This window comes from Paramisgurnus dabryanus, chromosome 22 (assembly GCF_030506205.2).
Source record: "Paramisgurnus dabryanus chromosome 22, PD_genome_1.1, whole genome shotgun sequence".
Lineage (NCBI taxonomy): Eukaryota > Metazoa > Chordata > Actinopteri > Cypriniformes > Cobitidae > Paramisgurnus > Paramisgurnus dabryanus.
In genome coordinates this window covers 16,046,812-16,067,429 of record NC_133358.1, presented here as the reverse complement: position 1 = coordinate 16,067,429, position 20,618 = coordinate 16,046,812, and the positions used below count along the sequence as shown (strand labels likewise).

Here is a 20,618-nt window from a genome sequence, read left to right as displayed (position 1 = left end):
GATAACCCCGTTGCTGAAGAAACCCACTCTCAATCCTGCTATGCTAGAGAACTACAGACCCGTTTCTCTTCTTCCCTTCATTTCCAAGACTCTTGAACGCATTGTGTTCAACCAGCTCTCCACTTTCTTCACACAAAATAACCTCCTGGATAGCAATCAGTCTGGATTCAAAAGTGGTCACTCCACTGAGACTGCGCTGCTATCAGTCATTGAGGCCCTAAGGCAGGCAAGGGCAGCCTCCAAATCATCTGTGCTGATCTTACTGGATCTATCTGCAGCTTTTGACACCGTCAATCACCGCATCCTCCTGTCGACTCTCATGTCTATGGGTGTCACTGACACAGCGCTTTTATGGTTCAAGTCGTACCTCTCAGATAGGTCATTTCGGGTATCCTGGAGAGGTGACGTCTCCGAACCCCAACGTCTAGATACCGGGGTCCCTCAAGGCTCTGTGCTTGGACCGCTGCTCTTTTCGATATACATGACATCCCTGGGCTCTGTCATTCGGAAACATGGCTTTTCCTACCACTGCTATGCAGACGACACTCAACTCCACTTGTCGTTCCACCCTGATGATCCTACGGTTTCTGCCCGCATCTCGGCATGCCTGAGGGACATCTCACTCTGGATGAAGGATCACCATCTCCAGCTTAACCTTGCGAAGACAGAACTGCTTGTCATATCATCCGAACCAAAGATTCAGCACAACTTTTCCATTCAGCTAGGTTCCTCGACCATCACGCCTTCCAAGACGGCCAAAAACCTGGGAGTGGTCATTGATGATCGGCTTAGCTTCACGGAGCATGTTGCCAGCACCGCTCGCTCTTGTAGATTCATCCTCTACAATATTAGGAAAATTAGACCTTTCCTAGATGAGCATGCTACGCAGGTCCTGGTCCAAGCTCTTGTCCTGTCCAGGCTGGACTACTGCAATGCGCTACTGGCAGGACTTCCAGCCTGCACGACCAAACCCTTACAGATGATTCAGAACGCAGCGGCAAGAGTGGTCTTCAATGAGCCAAAGAGGGCGCACGTCACTCCTCTCTTTGTCAAGTTACACTGGCTTCCTATAGCAGCCCGCATCAAATTTAAGGCTCTGCTCCTGGCCTTTAAAACCACCACTGGGTCAGCACCCCCTTACCTTCACTTGCTTATAGAGCCTTATGTACCCTCTCGATCACTGCGCTCTGCCACCGAGCGACGACTTGTGGTACCATCTCAAAAAGGGAAGAAAACACTAACGAGTACCTTCTCAGGAACTGTCCCACAACTGTGGAATGATCTGCCGGTCGTGACACGATCAGCTGACACTGTAGCTGTCTTTAAGACTCGGCTAAAAACCCATCTCTTCCACCATTACCTAACTTCCTAATTACAGATTTACTATCTTTATTTAGTTACCCTTCTCTTTATCTCTTTCTCTATCTACCTTCCTCTTTATCTAAAAAAAAAAAAAAATAAAAAAAAAATAAAAAAAAATACTAACTAGGCTGGACTACTGCAATGCGCTACTGGCAGGACTTCCAGCCTGCACGACCAAACCCTTACAGATGATTCAGAACGCAGCGGCAAGAGTGGTCTTCAATGAGCCAAAGAGGGCGCACGTCACTCCTCTCTTTGTCAAGTTACACTGGCTTCCTATAGCAGCCAGTGTACATACCTGTAACATACCCTTGGCTATGTATATTGTGTTGGACTTGATGAGACTATTTCCAGTGCACTTATGTATTGCTGTTCTTATGTTGCCATAATTGCTTCTATTGTTTACCTCACTTGTAAGTCGCTTTGGACAAAAGCGTCTGCTAAATGTAAATGTAAATGTAAATGTAGATGTAGCAATAAGGTCGCTAAGTTGGCATGCAACACAGTCACTGAGTTGGCAACACTGCTTCAGCCAATCCCCTTTTTTTTAAGCAAGTAAGCCCCAGCCACTGATTAACATTGAATTTGCATACGAGTTGAAAATAAAAATGAACACGAAAATTAAAACGAAAATGAAAAAGAAAAACTAAACAAAACTTTACATTTTAATTTTGTCCCTATTATTGCTTGGGCATGAATAAAAAGCCTTTTAAAAATGTATTTACAGATTCCTTTTCAAGCTTGCCTTTTTATTTTAATATTGTCAGTCTTGACTCAAGATTATATTGAAAATGAAATGTCAAATCATCAATTTAATTTAATTTTTAAATTTGGCCGGAATGATGCTTCATCACGTTAAAAATGAAATTATTTAATATAATGTTTTAATTTTTATTTTAGCATTTCATTTTCAAATTTGGGACATATTTTGCGATTTTATTTTTTATTTTATAATTTAATTAATTATTTTAAAAAAGTCCAAAAATACTTTCCATAAATGAGAGGGGCGTGTTTCACCTTGGATTTAGCAATCTATTGGCTGAATTGCTTAAGCTTTGATGCCACAGTGACACCTTGTGGTGTGACCAGGGGAACAAAGTTACACAGGGAGTGAATGACTTAGAGATGGGCAATTATATCCAAAATCTTATTTAACGTTTTAAGTCATTTGATCACCATAACTGTGAGGCTGTTTACACTTGGCATTAACATGCGTTTTCGTCAATCGGATCACAAGTGGACGACGTTAATGCCAAGTGTAAACGGTGTTCAAAACGTTTTGAGCTCGTCCACTTTCGACCACTTTCAACCACATCCAGAGGTAGTCCAAACCACTTTCGATCGGATCGCTTTGGAGTTGCGGAACGTCATGTAGTTGAATGTGTTCGAACAGCCACACGCGACCACCTTCTCTCCACCCATTTTTCTAATCTGAGGTATTAAACACAAGTTTTACGTCTTTTTTTTTACTTCTGGTGTGAACATACGGTGAACAGCACTATTTTTAGCCTTTCATTGATAAAACTAAAGCGGCTGATCTCTGTAGTTTCGTTTTGAAAGCGTGTGAAAGTTGTGCGATCCTATTTCATCAATTGCACTGAAAATTCAGAGAAAGCTCTTACATTCACATGTACAAAACTCTGTGCAGCATGTTTACTTGCTAAACAAGCAGTGGACTCTGACATAATATTAGTTTGCGTCCATATAAACTCATAATTTTGCGTTTGAATGACAGCAGAGAGACTCGCCCAACGTCTCACAGACCACCCCCTCACAGTATTCAGGACAGAAGCGGTCGAAAGTGGACAAAAGAGACAGATTTAAATACCAGGTGTAAACGTGTCTCTTTTGTCCACTTGTGATCCGATCGATGAAAACACATCTTAATACCAAGTGTAAACAGCCCCTGTGTGTATATAGGGTCATTACAAACTGTACTCAGGGCATGGCCCCAAACCAACATCCGGTCGTGATGTCTAAATGTCTTTGCACACATCCGTATAAAATGTGCATCATCAACAGATCTAATGACAGATCCTTATAAGTGGACACTTGAACATGAAAGCGTGTGAAAATACGCACTATTAATCACATTTAATTTAAATGCCCTGGATGAGAGCTGACCGGAAGTTGAGGCTCAACCACCAGCAGCCCAAAACGTGGAGAAAAAACAGCGCATTTTATTAAAGCAAAACATGTTACAGGCAGACGATAGACTTGAAGAAAAGAGTAAAATCAGGATACTGGTGCGCTGAAGCATCCTGTTCATTTAAACCCTCATATTTTAAGCTGATTTTTTTAAAAGAAACGTACAAAAACAATGTTAACAGCAACAGATACAAACCTTTATATTGAGTACGAGATGCATATGTCCATCATTATACAGACAAACACATTTTCAGTTATTTTAGAAAATGTCTTATATCTTTCAGCTGTTAAACAGTAAAGTTACGGGGTCCACGTCCTTCAAGTCCAAAGAATGTGCATATATCCTTCCCCAAAGAAATCCAAACAGCTCCAGGATGATAAACAAAGGTCTTTTGAGGGTAATCCGCGCGTTGTTGTAGAAATATCCATATTTAAAACTTTATGAACGAAAATAAATACCTTCTGGTAGCGCTGCCATCTTAGACTCCTCTGTATTCAGGAGAGAGTATCAGTGTAGTGTACGCACTTTTCTTAGTGACGTATGACAAATTCGGAGGGCGGGGGCACAGAGCAGCAGCAGAGAAACCTCCGTAAGCTCTCATTCTGAATGCGGACGCGACTAAGATGGCAGCATTACCGGAAGCGAGTTATTTTAGTTTATAAAGTTTTAAATTTGGATATTTCTACAACAACACGGCGCAGATTACCCTTAAAAGGCCTTTGTTTATCATTGCGGAGCCGTTTGGATTTATTTTGCGAAGGATAGATGCACATTTCTTGGACTTGAAGGTCGTGGACCCCATAACTCCACATTTGATTAACTGAAAGATCTAAAACATTTTCTAAAATAACTGAAAATGTGTTTGTCTGAAAAATGATGGACATACAGTATGCATCTCGGACGTCTTAAATCATGGGTTTAATATCATTTTTGGCTGAACTATCCCTTCAAAAGCAGCTGTAAAGCTCTTATGTTTGGAGTTGTTAAACAGTACAGTATCTGTTCCGGCCTGTAGGTGTCACTGTTAACAACACACAGTCAGTCATTGAATATCATCTTTCATCAGTTAATAAATAATAAAACAACTCTTTCTCCAAATTAGCAATTTATTTCTCAGTTCTTAAAAATTAATTTTTTTTATAACTTGGCACAGCGTACAATGTCAATGTGTATATATGTAAAAATGAAATAAATTAAATGAATACAATAAATGCGTGTGAGAAATATAGCCAAATGCACTTATTAGAGTAATGCTTTTGAAAATTGTTTGAGCTAACATTGTTCCAAGCTGAAATAGTCAGCAAAAAAAAAAACCACAGGAAAATGCAAAGAAATATTAGAATTAAAACAAGTAGAAATGCCAAAAAAAGAACAGACAACATGAGGGTTGAAAATGACAGGAAAAGACATAAGAAGAGAGGGGAATAAAAACATAAAAAAAGGCAACCACCTTATTTAGATATACACCTAATGCACTGTGAACAGTTCTTAACAATTTTTCAGTTTAATGCGGTCCTATTTTCATAAAATCATAATAATTAAAATCTTTTAAATATTCGCTGTGTTTGTGAGGTCGTTTTCAGGGGCCAAGCCTGAATCTTACATATTGTGCCTTTAAAAACAAACAATAAACACAGTATACAAATATAGGTTTACAAGAATATTATTGAAATGCATTGCACCTGATCTGATTTAATAGTTTGCTCTGATGTAACCAAATGGATTCAGGTTGATTTAGTCATAAACGGTAATATATTGATATAAATATAACCAACTCATATTAAAACAGTCCATTTTTAAAGTTATTTGACAAAACCTTTTTACTTGCAAATACAAACTTTTTTTAAATGTCTGAAGCACAAATGTCCAATGTTTGATATCTAAGTTAATAATAAACTCAAAACAAAATGAATTTTGTTTTCTGGGTAAATGTGAACTTCAAAAAGAAATTATCATTGTTAGAATTTCATTTCTATTTATAATATTTATCTTTATGTATTTAGGAAGCAAAATAAAAGAGTCTTTTAATAAAAGATACTTACCTCAGTGCGGTCTGATCAGTTTTACCTTCAAAGCAGAAGTGTTTAAAAATGTCCTCGTCATCAAAACATCATCTAAAGGTTAAATTAGCCATGACCTCACTGCCTGCAGGAAGACCAAGAGCAGTTTCAGACTTTTAACAGGAAGAGTAATGCATTTAGAAATGACGACGGGCCGATTAATTATTCAAAAATAATGCACACCTAAGGTCCGAGAAACTGTCCCGTTTTACTGTTATATTGGCAATCATGCACATTTAAACCTAGGACTTATAGGAATTATACATCAATGCACATGTGCTTCACAGTGGTGAACAGACTTTTAACACAATATTTTGGTTAAATTAACATTTATATTACCTTGACAAAATCCAACCACCACAAACTCTCTTCTTCTCTTAAACATGTACAGGTACAGTTTGTCAAAGCACTTTAACATTCTTGGCATTTTTTAAAGAGCCCCTCTTGTCCTCCAGTTTTTTGTATTATTAATACAGATACTAACCGTCTCTTTCAGGTTTTTATTTACTAGCTGCTTTCAAACAAAATAACTTAACATCACATAAGAACTTGACTTTTGTCCACATTACTCAGCAGCAGCACACAAAAAAAGTGTGAAAGGTGAAAAGGTGAAGAGTAAACAGGGCCTGAATTTGAGAGTTTCCCCTGTAGGGAGTTTATTATATTTGTGTGAGAAAGAATATAAATCTATGTTAAAGATAATGTCTAAATTAATGATAGTGAAAGACAATATACTGTATGAACATGTTTGTATATCTATCTGTCTTTCTGTCTATACATTAAGAAAGCATTCAGACCTTCTACACTTTCTTTAATTTTGTAAGTTTGCAGCCTGATACTACAACCATTTAAATAAATAATAAAAATAATATTTTTCCTCAATCCACACTTACTACCCCATAATAACAAAGTGAAAACAAAATTAAAAAAATGTCGGAAATTGACTCCTTATTTAGTTGAAGCATCTATGGCAGAGATTACAGCCTTAAGTGTTTTGAGGTATTTATATTTACAGTATATTAACAGAATGCTTTTTATATCATGTATGATGATCACAAAACAGACAATTACAATAAAATTCCTTTAGCTGGGTTTTCACAGGCAGGGTCATATATTTGGGGTACAAAGTAAGCAATATTTTTTTTTTAATGAAAACATGATACCTGACTGTACTGTATTTCTGTTCATCACATCTAAACAGCTATTACAGCAGAAATGTATTGCAAAACAAAAACGTGGGATAAATGGTGGCAGCAAAAAATAAAATCTTATTTAAAGAAAAAAGTGAAAATCCTGCTGTCGTTTGTCTAACAATTAATATATTAACTTGTAAAGCGGTACTCATGATGAAAAAAATAACTTATATAACTATAACTATAAGATATTGTTTTTGTCACATAGGTGTAAATGACTCATCTAAAGCATTGATCTTATCTCTGTTGAGCAGATCTTTATCTACTAGCTGTGGCAGATACATTTGCTCTCATTATCTATTTAAGAGGCTTATGTGAAACATTTCCACTGTGGTTTATGTGTTAAAAAAAAACATTAGATATAAATTATGAGTTCATGATGAAACTAAGTTTACCTCATACCTAAAACAACAGAAGTACAGCCAGAGTTCCTCCCAAACAACCAGCAGAGTACATGTGGGTACCCAACAGGTCCTTAAAGACAAATAATGTCATAAAAATCTCATATAAAAGTTTATGCTTGGTATTAAATGTAATTGGATCATTAATCAAATAATCCGCAAGTAATATTTTGCACAAAATCTACTTTAATTATCAGGAGTTGAATTTCTTCTGATGTCTGCTTGCCAAATGTATTCAGTGCTGTGTGTGCAGAAGTACCATCCTGTGTTATTATGAGTTACAATGAAGCTCATCTTCTTTTTCCATGCTAAAGGTGTCTTCTGTCCACGTTTGTACCAGATGTACATCATGTTATTTGAGGGACATGCTTTGCATTTGCAGGTCAAGGTTACATTAGTGCCCACAGTGACTGAGGAAGATGGCAGGGAGCTTCAGCAGGGCAGAGATTAACTGCTTTGCCCTTCATCACATATTTAGACACATTACTACTGGATATAAGCTCAGGAGGTTGTGTGGTGAATCTGGTAAATGATTTCAGACAGTTTATTATTAAAAATACATTGTTATTTTGCACTGCCTGATATGACTTCACTGACACCTAGTAGTGTGGATGCAGCATCACATAAAGCGAAGGTTTTCAAATGCATATAATTAAAATGCAATATTCTAGGGCTGACTTCTTAGTCGAGGATTTGACGATTCGACTCGGAAAGGTCTGACTCAACTATGAACCTCATAGTCGAATAGGAGGGAAGTGTTATGTAACCATAGGTGTCATTTACACTGGGGACGCTGGGGACATGTCCCCATCACTTTTTGAAATGGCTGATTTTGTCCCCACCACTTTTTGAAAGCATTTGGTTAAATGTTCTGAAAAATCAAACAATACCTGTGCGACTTACACTGCAAAAATTACTTTTTTATGTTTTCAGTAAAAATATCTAAAAATTCTAAAAATAAGATGCTTTTTCTAAGAAAATAAGTCTAGTTTTTAGACAAAAAATATACAATTTAAGTAAATTTGTGCTTAAAACAAGCAAAAATATCTGCCAATGGGGTGAGAAAAAAATCTAAAAATAAGATAAGAATACTTAATTTAAGCAAAATTTTCTCATCCCCATTAGCAGACATTTTTGCTTGTTTTAAGCACAAATTCACTTAAATTGTATAGTTTTTGTCTAAAAACTAGACTTATTTTCTTACGGCATTTTGCTCATCAAGAAAATACATCTTGATTTAAGAATTTTAGGTATTTCTACTGAAAACAAGACAAAAATTCTAAGACAAAAGTCAGATTTTCAAGAATTTATTTTGTATTTTTGTCTTTTCAGTAAAAATATCAAAAAATTCTTAAATTAAGATGCTTTTTATTGATGAGCAAAAATCTATTTTTTAGACCAAAACTATCAAATTTAAGTGATTTTGTGCATTAAATAAGCAAGCAAAGAAATCTGCCAATGGGGTATGCAATTTTTTCTTGAATTTTTCTTGAATTTAGTGTTTAAGAAAAATGTTCAAGATTTTTTTTGGCAGATTTTTGCTTGTTTTATGCACAAAACCACATTTGGTACACTGTAAAAAGATTCCGTAGAAATTACAGTATTACTGGCAGATGGATGCCAGTAACTTACTGTAAAATTAAATTTATGTTATTTACTGACAACAGTTTGTTCAAAGTTAAATGAACATTAAACATTAACAAGTCTTTGTCTTACAGAATAAAATATAAAATAACAGCCTCATGCAAAGCATTCTGGGAACCAAAAATCCTCATCAACCTTTTTCGGTGTTTTTCCTTCAGATTTTGTTTGCTTTGCATGAGGCTGTTATTTTAGTTTTATTCTGTAAAGATACAGACTTGCTAATGTTTAATTTTCATTTAACTTTGAACAAACTGTTGCAGGAAATTAACATTAATTTAAATCTACAGTAAGTTACTGGCATCCAGCTGCCAATAATACTGTAAATTCTACGGAATCTTTTTACAGTCAGTTTTGGTCTACAAACTAGACTTATTTTCTTAGGTCACTTTGCTCATTAAGAAAAAGCATCTAGACAAAAATACAAAGAAATTTTTCTCTTAAATCATTTTTTGCAGTGTTCGACTGGTTTTGTGGTCCAGGGTCACATGTTGCGTTGTGTGCTTATAGTGTGTTTTTTTTACATATATAATGAATTTCATTGTAATCATTGACTTAACGTGCTGCTGTTTTCTACGGTATGGTGCTTTGGCACTATTCGGTTGAGCTGGTGTTGTAGAGACTGTTACATATGCAATCGACATTGTTGAGCGTTTTTTGCTGAGTATTTTTGTGTTGTTGACCGGCCTTCACTATACCCATTTTTGATGCGCCGTTATTCAATATGTTTCCCATTATGCTGTAATGTTTTTTTTCCATTTGATCTTTTGTCCCCACCACTTTTCAACACAAACTGACGCCCCTGTATGTAACCAATGGGCAGCAGCACTGAGAAGCTTAACTGCATGGATGACAAGTAACCGCAACAACAACCGCGCTTTTCACGTTAAATTCATATATAGCTATGCCCTTCTTGTTTTTAACATCATATGTACAATAAAGGCAAAATAGAAAGAGTTAAGATAGTAACTTGTTTTTCGTACATTTTTATTCAAAATATAATACTATGCAAAAGTGAAACTAAGATGACAGAATAACTGTAGCGTAAATTAAATTACTTTAATTTAACTGATCAACACAAATACAAAGCGCCATAATATAACTGATTGCTTACCAGCATTAAAACCACTTAAAATAAAAACCTTTACAGGTTTTTTCTTTGTAAACAGCGCAGTGGCGAAGCCAGAAATGTTCAAGTGGGTGGGCCTATATAAAACAGGCTGGGCAAAGCATAGAATGTACATAAACTGGGGGCGTGCACAACAGAGTGTTTACGCCCGTGGTCGGCGTATGTTTTTTTCCCAATGGAAGCACAGCTTTTTTCAAAACAACCAGCAGCTGTCCGTTTTTTCCGTGCTGTGGTCAAAAAATATTCAACTTTGGGTGAAAAGCTCAGCTCGTCAATGTTAGTTCTCATACGGCCTTCCAATCACAGTGGCGTTTTCAGCCGTGTTTAAAAGCTTTGGTGTGCACGCCACCTAAGCCAAGTTACCCTGATGCTATGCAGGCAGAACAATGTTTCAAGGGGAAAATTATAAAACAACTTATAAACAACCAACAGTAGCTTGTCTATAGTATATGGGCAGGTGGAGCTGTGCCTGTTTTATACAGTCTATGGGCAGTGCCCCTCCAAATTATTAAAGGAGTCATATGGTCAGATTGCATGTTTTCCTTTGTTTTTAGAGTGTTAAATGATGTCTGTGCACACAAAAGATCTGTAAAATTGCAAAAATTTATGTTTAAAAGCCAAAGAGATATTTTAACACATCCGAAAGTCACAGAGGAGGACTCCTGGCGAAACAGAGAGAGAGATAAGGTGGAGAATACGCCATCAGCAGGTGGAGATGCTGGACAGCGCTCTGCGTGACCCTATAACCGGAGGAGCGTAAACCCGGCTGTTGCCACACCAGCCGAGTGAGCGAGAGAGAGAGCAAAATCCAGCAGGACTCGGGCGATGGCAGGAAACAAATCCTCAGGGAAGTGTACGGCAGAACAGGGGATCTGGGTGGACAAAGGCAGCAGAGAGCACAGACTATAATAAGAAAAATCCTAGAACAGCATGAACATACAAAGACGAACTTGCAAAGAACTGAGGATACGAGGGGAATTTAAATCAAACCGGATTGGGCAAAAATATGAAACAGGTGTGTGACGCCGGTGAGAAGAATCAGCGATAATGAGCAGAGGTGTAAAAAGTACTCAAAAATGTTACTCAAGTGAAAGTACAAGTACTGAGTGTAAATTTTACTCAATTAAAAGTAAAAGTATCTGGCCAGAATTATTCTTGAGTAAAAGTAAAAAAGTACCACATTAAAATTGTACTTGAGTATTAAAAAAGTAAAAGTAACCGGAAGAAGGAAAACGAGAGATTCATGTTTAAGCTTTCTCTAAAAACATGAAGTGAATGAACCACACAAGGTTTTATCCTTTACAACTGTTTGTATTTAATTGTATTTCATTATCAAACTATAAGACTACTACATAATTTCCAACATGATCTCACAAAGTTCAGTGGTATAGTCACAGAATTTTTTGCTCATTTATCCGTGTCATTGTCACGGATCTCCGCATTGTTCCTGTACCACGGACTTTCTTTTACGTGTCAGTTTTACGTATTGATTACTCAATTGTTTTTCCTATTTTTAAACCATTTTCGCGTGGGTCTGGGGTTAGATTTGGGCTTTTGGTTAGGATGTCACTTTAACTATTGGTTTATACTATTTTTCCATACTTTTAAACAATTGTTGCCTGACGTTAGGGTTAGGAGTTGGGTTTGGATGTCATTTTATGTTACAGAAAGTCGTTCTAACCCCAAACCCATGGGAAAATGGTAAGAAAATAGGAAAAACAATTGAGTAACCAATACATGAAACTGACACGGAAAAGAAAGTCTGTGGTACAGACAGAAAAATGCAGAGATCCGTGACAATGACAATGAATTTTAGTATGCAACATGCTACTCAAAATTGTAAAACCTCGAACTTAACTTAAAAGCTACATCCAGAGGTGGTTTGAAATCCATTTTAGTCTTACCGTCCTGATCGCATTTGTGTAGCTTTTCAGTTACGTCATGCTGTCACGTCACATAAAACACGTCAGACGTCGAGTCAGATTGTCATGCCAGCGCGACGTCATTGCCATAGAAACAGTGCAGATAATCCGGAAAACGGCTACAGGATGCACAGATCGGATCTGAACAGTTGTGAAACACAATGTGGACAGTGAGTCTGTCAAATTAGATATGCACCAAAATTTGGACTGACAGTGTGAACAAGGTATTAGCCTTGATAGAGAGGCTGCAAACAGCAGGAAACGTGTCACACTTCATGTGTTGTCGGTTTCAAAGAAGCAAAAAATCTTCATCATTAGATGAACTGTTGGCCAATTCCTAAGTGTGGTCCAAAGGCTCCAGAATAAATAACATTTCAATTAAACTGACCATCAGCGCAATTCAATTGGTTTGACAAAGCAAGCAAAAATAGATCTCTAAAATAGAAGTACTTTTTGACTGTAAATAAAATTGTAAGGAGTAAAAAGTTTTTTTCTTTAAAAAATGTAATTAAGTAAAAGTAAAAGTACCGATTTTTAATTGTACTCAAGTAAAGTAAAAATCCCCAAAAATAATACTTAAGTACAGTAATCAAGTAAAATTACTCAAGTACTTTACATCTCTGATAATGAGATCACCAGGTGGGAGGCGCGCACGTGTGGAGCTGTCAAAACAAAACACACATTAAGGAAACAAAGACAAGGTGGCCGGTAAGACCGAAATCATGACACATATGAAGATGATTATCATTCATCTGATAAACTTGAATTTATTAAAAAGTGCATCACTCTTTCTTTCTTTACATTTACATTTTATCAATAATCAGACACCTATATCCAATGCAACTAGAAAAGAATTTAACCATAAGCGCAAACATTAAGCATATAGTATATTGTATTGATCTGACTGAATAGTTTCTCTGGTGTAACCTAAAGTATTCAGGTTGATTTTGACATATTGAATAATATATTTGAGTAAATGTAACCAACTTATGTTAAAACCATTTATAAGTCTTTTCAGAAGACCCAGCATGGTGGTTTCACACATTGATAAAAGAAGAGAAATGCAGTGCATTCAAAGTAGGCCTACATATGGCCTTAAAAAAATGTGTTGCAAAATGCAATAACACATCTGAAATTTTATACACAGTACAGTGTATTTTTAATGTGGAGGATTAAATAGTTGCAGTTGGTTTGATCTGAATCTGTGTTTTTGGCCATTGCTCACTCGTACAATAGTCAAAAATGTTTTCCTGTTTTACTGCATCTTGATAATCATCAGTAAACATTTAAAAACTTTAGAAACGACTCAGACATTTTGTATCGATGTAAAATACATCTTTAAACAGAAAGCCACAACTAGTCTGTTGTTGTCAAGGATCAGCAGGACACTCAAGTGCAGGTGAATAATACAAAAGCTTTATTTGAACAAAATGTTTGATGCAAGCAAAAGAGCCCAAGCAAACTTCACAAGAGCGTTGGTAGTGCTCAGACAACGGTCAATGCCTCACGTCAGGTTTCGGGTGGGAAAAATCCCATGAACTCCATACGGCTTTGAGACCAACTAAAAATCCAGTGTATGGTTGCACTGATGAATGGAGATCTGAGAGGGTAATAGTCCAATATGCAGAGATGCTGGTAATCCATGCTGCTGCAAAGAAGTGAGACCAACCCATAAACTGACAGTAGAAGTAGCCAGGGGTATGGGATAAAGCAGAAAGACCATGTGTCCAAACAAACACAGGGAAAAATAAACAAAAACAAATGAACGAAACAAACAGGGAAAGGGTCAAAAACTGTAGACTGGACTAAAACAAAACAAAACTACTGGACTAAGAGAAAACACAACACAGGTAAACAAAAAAGATTAAACACCTGACACAACTCCTGACAGTTATCTCTGAACTCTGTTAGTGGTCAAGATTTAACAGAAGTGTTTATGTAATGCATTAATAACAATTGCTGTTTGTATAAAAATGTCCACGATTTTATCAAACGCCATACCAAAAAGACACAATAGCACAAAAAAACAGTAGCTGTGGTATTTCCAAAGATTTTGCAGATTCAGAACCAATTTAACTTTTTCTTTGTTATAACATCAGAATGGGAAATGTCTTATTCATCTGGTTAATTGTACAATGTTATTAAAAAGTTAATTCATTCACTTTATCTTGACCTGAGCGTAGAGTTCCTCTTGTTTCTGAACACTGTTGATTTGTCTCTTTCTCTGAATCTCAGCATACTCTGTCTCTGGGTTTATCTTGTTTATGTGAGCGGTGTGTGGTTTGGAGAAGTCAATCTCTCCATAGTGGACCTCATCAGTTTCTTTCTCAGACATTTCACTCTTCATGTTAATCTCAATAGCATTGTTAGAATAGATATCCAGCATGTCTTCATTTTTATCTGCGGTCTGAGGAGACAAATCACAGGAAAATATATCAATATTTATATTAGATTTTGTTTAACAAATATTGAGTTTGAACAAAAAAAACATCTGGAGTGATTTTTTATACCTCATTTTTATTTATTATAATTATGTATTATAGATTTTTTGGAACAGTGGCTAACAGTTTTATAAAGTCTTAATTCCTTTAGAAATAATGATTTAAATATTTTTATCTTTAAAATTAAAGTGCTTATGTTGAATGGTACTGTACACCCACCTGGTCTTTTCTTCTGGTATTGGTCTGACTCAATGTCTTTGTCCTGATACAGAATACAATCAACAGTTAATACATTTGTGTGTTTTGTTTATTATGAAACCTAAGGATAACATTTATTATTATATCTTTACCTCATATAATAAAATACTGCAGAAATCACAAGCAAAGCCAAAAGTCCTCCTATACAGCCATAAATCACAGCTTTAAAGGATCCTAAAATAATAAAGTGCAACACTTATTCAGAAATAACATCATACAATGCAAAGACAAAGATGCTGCATAAATTACTAAGAGCATAACTGTGATCATCTCCAAAACTATAAGAGTAACCCTCCTGCGCTCCTGTATAGCTCAGTGGTAGAGTATTGCAAAAGGTCATCGGTTTGAACACATACCGATTAAAATGCATACCATGTAAACCATTGTAAGTCGATAAAAGCGTCTGCCAAATGCATAAATGTAAATGTAAACGTCTTTATGTTAAATGTTTTCAGATAAATATTACCTGGGATTAACAGTTGAATATCTTCTGATGATTGGTTGCCATGTTTATTCATTGCTGTGCAGAAATACCATCCTGCATTATTATGAGTTACAGTGAAGCTCATCTTCTTTTCCTTTGCTAAAGGTGTCTTCTGTCCACGTTTGTTCCAGGTGTACGTCATGTTATTTGATGGACTGCCTTTGCTTTGGCAGGTGAAAGTTACATTAGTGCCCACAGTGACTGAAGCAGATGGTTCAATAATGATATGAGTCTCTTTTGGGGGAACTTAAAAGAAAAGCACAAATGACAGCCATTAAACATTGAGACACAATATGTTTAACCCTGAAAAACCCACAGGTCAAATTGGCCAATGTCAATTGATGCTAAGAGAAGGGTTTTGGGGTTCTCCAGGGTTAACTTTAGATATTCAACACTAATAATTGATACTAAATATACTAAATATTAACATAACCATATATATTTAATACCAACAAAGATTGTTAAGAAATGACATGCAGAACTTCTGTAGATTCTTACACAGAACTTGCAGCATTACTGTGCTGTTCACAGTTGTGTTATTGGAGATGTTTCTTGGATATGTTGCAGTGCAGGAGATGTTCATCCTGTGATCCATGTATGAAGCATTGAAGGTCATTGAGGAAAACACTGAATGAGTTTTATCAGGTTTCTCCTGTAACTGTGTTATAATGTTGGCAGATTTGGGGATGTTAGTCCAGGATAATGTAGGAGGTCGTTTGGGGCAGGGAGCTTCAGCAGAGCAGATCAGATTCACTGCAGTGCCCTCCATCACAGGATTAGACACATCTGGACTGAATATAAGCTCAGGAGGTTGTGGTGAATCTACAGGGTAAATGATTTCAGATTCATTATGAAAAATAATTTTTTATTTTGCTCTGCCTAATATGACTTCACTAACACCTAGGGCCCTATTTTAATGATCTGAAACGCAAGTGCGAAGCGCAATGCGCAAGTGACTTTGTGGGCGGATCTTGGGCGCTGTTGCTATTTTCCCGGCGGGAGAAATAACTCTTGCGCCAGGCGCAAATCAATAAGGGGTTGGTCTGAAGTAGGTTCATTATTCATAGGTGTGGTTTGGGCGTAACGTCAAATAAACCAATCAGAACCCTATCCAACATTCCCTTTAAATGCAAGGGCGCAAGTTCCATGGCGGGTTGCTATTATTATGACGGATTTACCAGGCGCACACCAGGAGCAGTTTACAGGAGAGGAGGAGACCGACGTTCTTGTAAGAGCAGTCAAAGACAGAGAAGTTGTTTTGTATAAGGATAGGAGAAACCTGCCCAAATCAGCGTAGGTTAAACAGGCATGAGAGGAAATAGCCACAATTGTCTCATCAGCTGGCATCCCAATCGTTGCGCCGCAAGCGCTACAATGATGTCAGGAGACGGGGGAATCCCAAGCTTGCCAGCATAAATCGGGCACGCCGTGTAACGGGAGGTGGATCTGCCTCTACACAGATCTGCATCCACCCTCACCGCTGAAAGGGTTTGGGGGCTTTGAAATCGGACCCAAGAAACGCAAGCAAGATCCAACCCCAAAGTAAACTTACAAATCAAGTTCATATACATTAAGGTTTCTTATGATATAAAGGTTATACAGCCACACAACAAACTTATGAAAATATTTTAATCGTTATTTGCATGAGAATTTTTTACACAGCCACACAATAAATAAAAACTATCACCACAATGCTCACCACAATGATTTCCCTTATCTCATGTGTTAATATTTTTTATTGTAACAATTTATGATTTGCAAAAATAACTGTTGCATCTGTGTAGATTAGATAAGCAAAGTGTATGCGCGTTGTGCACGCTATACATTATGGTCAAGCATGCGCCCTTAAAATAGCATAATGAACCACGCGCAACGCGCCACTGACTTTAGACTAGTTTTTTTTGGGTCAGTGGCGCAATTGTTTTTTGAAACTGCAAAATAGCATCAGGGATGGTTTGCGCCGGAACACGCCTCCTTTTTTGCGCTGAACCGCCCAGGGAGCGCAAGTTCATTCCCTAGTTTGCCGACGTGCGTCTGTGGAGGGAAAAACCCGCTGTGCGCCGGTGCAAAATACGAATGATACATGCGTCACTGACAAAGTCAATTGCGCTGGCTGCAAGATAGGGCCCTAGTGTCAATAGAGCATTAAAGGAAGCAAATGTATACAAATGCCACTGTGCAACTAGTCAACAGCGATTACTTTGTGTTACCCAAGTTAAATTACACAATAAAGTCTGTAAGAAGATGATTGTTTTGTTTAGATGGCATTACCTATGACATTGATCCTCACAGTCTTGCTTGAATCAATTGAACCATGTTGAGTGGTAAATGTTGCTGCGAACACATTTGGCTTCATTTCTAGTCTGAAGTAATACGGGTCTGAATGATTCATCATGATGTTATAGAAGACAGTGCTGCAGTTTCTCTCAGTGAGGTTTCCAATCATCTCTATGTGTCTGAATCCTTGAATGATGTTTTGACTGCTGTTAAACACTACTGAACTCTTGTCATTATTGAAGTCATGTCTCTTTTTCAGCCAAATCCCATAAATCCCAGAAAGTGTTTTGTTCTGCAGTTTTTTCTCAAATGTACTGATATTGAATGTGCAGGGTATCAGCACACAAGAGTCTGTCAGAGCTGTTACTGTGTGTGGAAGTACAGCTGAGTAAACATCACCATCAGCTGAAACAGAAAACACACATTAATGACTGTATAAGAGAGATCAATACACATTATTATCATTTATAGTTTTATAGTTTTTCATTTCCTATTTCTTATTTACAATCACACCAAATGTAAAGATTGACTGACCTGAGTGAGTTTGTAGTAACACAGAGCTGATGATGATAATGAATGAGATGATCTGCAGTCCAGACATCACTTCAAATGAAACCTAAAAGACATTACATACAGTATATACTGTACATTAGATCAGGATTACATTTCTATATGCAGTTATATATTCATGATACTTATAGTTATATGTTCATGATTTGCATTTATATAAATCAAAGAGCATTTTACATTTAGCCTTTGAGAGCAAACTATAAGCACAGTAAACAAAGATGAAGTATATTGTACCTGATCTGACTGAATGTAACCTGGTTTTCTGGTGTAACTCAAATTATTCAGGTTGATAAATTATATTATTCATTTAAAAAAAAGCCAAAACAAATTTAAATACAATGAAATAATGAAATGTAATAATGTTGTAAGGTTATTTGACAAAACCTTTATTTTCAGGGTTCCAACGGGTCCTTGAAATCCTTGAAAGTTTGTGAATCTGGGAAAAAAAATTTAGGCCCTGGGAAGTTTTTGAAAATATACATACATTGATACAGGTCATTGAAAGTGCTGGAATTTATTTTACGCAAGAAGTTTTCTGGAAAAAAAATCCATATTATTCCTTGTGAAGTGTAGGATAATATCATAAAAATCCTAGACTTTTTAAGCACACATGCTAAACTGTTCACTTTAAATGCTTATATCTTCTGTATGTCAATGTTGATTCATACCAAAATGCTTTTTTGCATAGTTGTGTTTGACACATGAAAATGTCTCAGGTTAAGTATGTAACTATTGTTCCTTGAGAAGGGAACGAGACGCTGCATCTCCCTTGCCATACTTCCTGCGTCCCTGTAATGCCATCTTTGGTAATATTTCAGATAGCGATATACTTTCTGGCTCCCGCGTCACCCTGTCTTTGTCGTTAAGCCTCACCATTGGTTGAATTTGATATACACATTTAGACGCACTTACCCTTGGAGGCGTCCCCATAGTGTCACCGCAGTGACACTGCGTAAGTTCCCTCAACAGGGAATTGTAACAATATATATTAAAAGGTAACATGATGTAACCTTGCTCACACTTGAAATGTGTCCCCACATTTAGTCCTTGAATTTGAGGGTATTGCACCTGGAAAGTCCTTAAATGGTCCTTAAATTTGAAATTAACTAAGGTGTGGGAACCCTGTTTTTTCTTGCAACTACTAAAGTTTTATTTGAAAAGTTAGCAGCTAAAATAAACAAACATAAACGTAAAAATGTCTTATGTGTAAATGTTTCATCTGTAAATCTGTAAATAAATCATCATCACTATAGTTTAAGATATGTCATAACTGAGAATAAATAATGCTTACCTCTGTACAGTATGTTCAGTTTAAACCCAAGTGCATAAATGTCTAAAGCTTCCTCATTTCTGCAACTTAATCTAAAGATGACACAGACTTTAATAAACCACAACTCGCCAAACTCACACAGGAAGATACAGTGCCCAAAAGCAAATGTTTCACACTTTTTAAAAGAAACAGAAATGAATTCAAGAGTACAAGCACGAGTACACAATATAAATAATCATTAGAAAATATAAGGGTGTGAGCCATACTGTATACTTATAACCATAATGATATATTTAATATTGATTTCTTTATAGTGAATAAAAAGATTGACCAATGTGAGTGAGTAACACGTCGTCTTAACAATACCCACAAATGACAGCATTACGCTACACTTTATCACAACACAACACAACACAGTCGTCTTTAATGGGAATTTGCATTGTGATATTTAGGCACTATTTAGGGTTCCTTTACATTATGATGGGGTTACCGGGAGGCCAATGACAAACAGAAAGTTTGTGATATAAATAATAGTTTACATTTTTTATATTTGAGACAAATAAAGGTGCCTATGTTCTTTAAATGACTCAGTGTAGCTAAAGCAACATTAAATGATGCTTTGAGAATCTTTCAATTTTAACATTGACACTTCATTATAATATCATATAGATTTGTGTTGTACAAGTATAATAATTAACTGTACTCAGACATCAAAAACAAACAATCTAACTGAAAACAGAAATAAAATCAACTGTTTCAAAATGAAAGCATTTTTTTGCAAAATCAAATGATTTATATGGGGAAGAGTTCAGTGGAGTGCTGACTACAGCAACTATTGCACAATCTTTACCAATGCCATGTTGTCTATATACAATAGGTCCTCTTATTTGCAACTCCATCTAGATAACACAGGCTCTGATCAATTATTTGCCAAAATAAGACCTCAAACCAGAAGACCCTACCGGGACCAAAAGCAGTGGTTTCACACTTTCAAAACAAATGCATTCAGAAATGCAAAAACTGTACATTAAGGTTAGTCTTCATATACAAAACAGTGTTTTTTAAAATGTGGATGATGAAATAGCCACGGCCTGTTTTCTCAAAGTCTGAATGTGACCACACACACCCACACACCAACCACCACACCCACTCACACACACACACACCCACACACACACACCACAACACACAAACACATTTTGGCATGGTTTATGGGGATTCCATAGACACGATGCATTTTATACTGTACAAACTGTATATTCTCCTTTACGAAAATTAACCATGGTTTTATTGTGGTAAAAGTGTAGTAACCAGGATTTTTTGGTGTACTGATACTATCAACAAAACTATGGTTTTATTACACTAACCATGGTTTAACTATGTTTTTTTTTAAGTTGTCAAAACCATGATTATTTTGTGGTTACCATGGTTTTACTACAGTAACCATGTTTTTTTATTTTA

General features: G+C 36.4%; 2 protein-coding genes across 2 annotated transcripts in view; both read right to left on the bottom strand.

Moving 5' to 3' along the window:
• LOC135785275 (B-cell receptor CD22-like) overlaps positions 1-20,618 on the bottom strand; it is a 286,056-nt gene that overhangs the window by 179,762 nt on the left and 85,676 nt on the right. The window lies entirely within an intron of this gene.
• Positions 15,483-18,318, bottom strand: LOC141281451 (myelin-associated glycoprotein-like). The gene is made up of 3 exons (XM_073813224.1): positions 17,852-18,318; positions 17,312-17,722; positions 15,483-15,862 (listed from the first exon to the last, which is right to left on the bottom strand). The coding sequence occupies exons 1-3, from the start codon at positions 17,916-17,918 to the stop codon at positions 15,483-15,485; spliced, it is 858 nt and encodes a 285-aa protein (XP_073669325.1). The 5' UTR covers positions 17,919-18,318.

Bases quoted from the DNA above. Each gene is read 5' to 3' on its own strand.
- LOC141281451 (XM_073813224.1), bottom strand. From the start codon at position 17,918: ATGTCTGGACTGCAGATCATCTCATTCATTATCATCATCAGCTCTGTG. The intron at 17,723-17,851 runs GTCAGTCAATCT...TTTCTGTTTCAG, and splicing joins GTTACTACAAACTCACTCAG to CTGATGGTGATGTTTACTCA. The intron at 15,863-17,311 runs GTAATGCCATCT...TTTACCCTGTAG, and splicing joins TGTGAGGATCAATGTCATAG to ATTCACCACAACCTCCTGAG.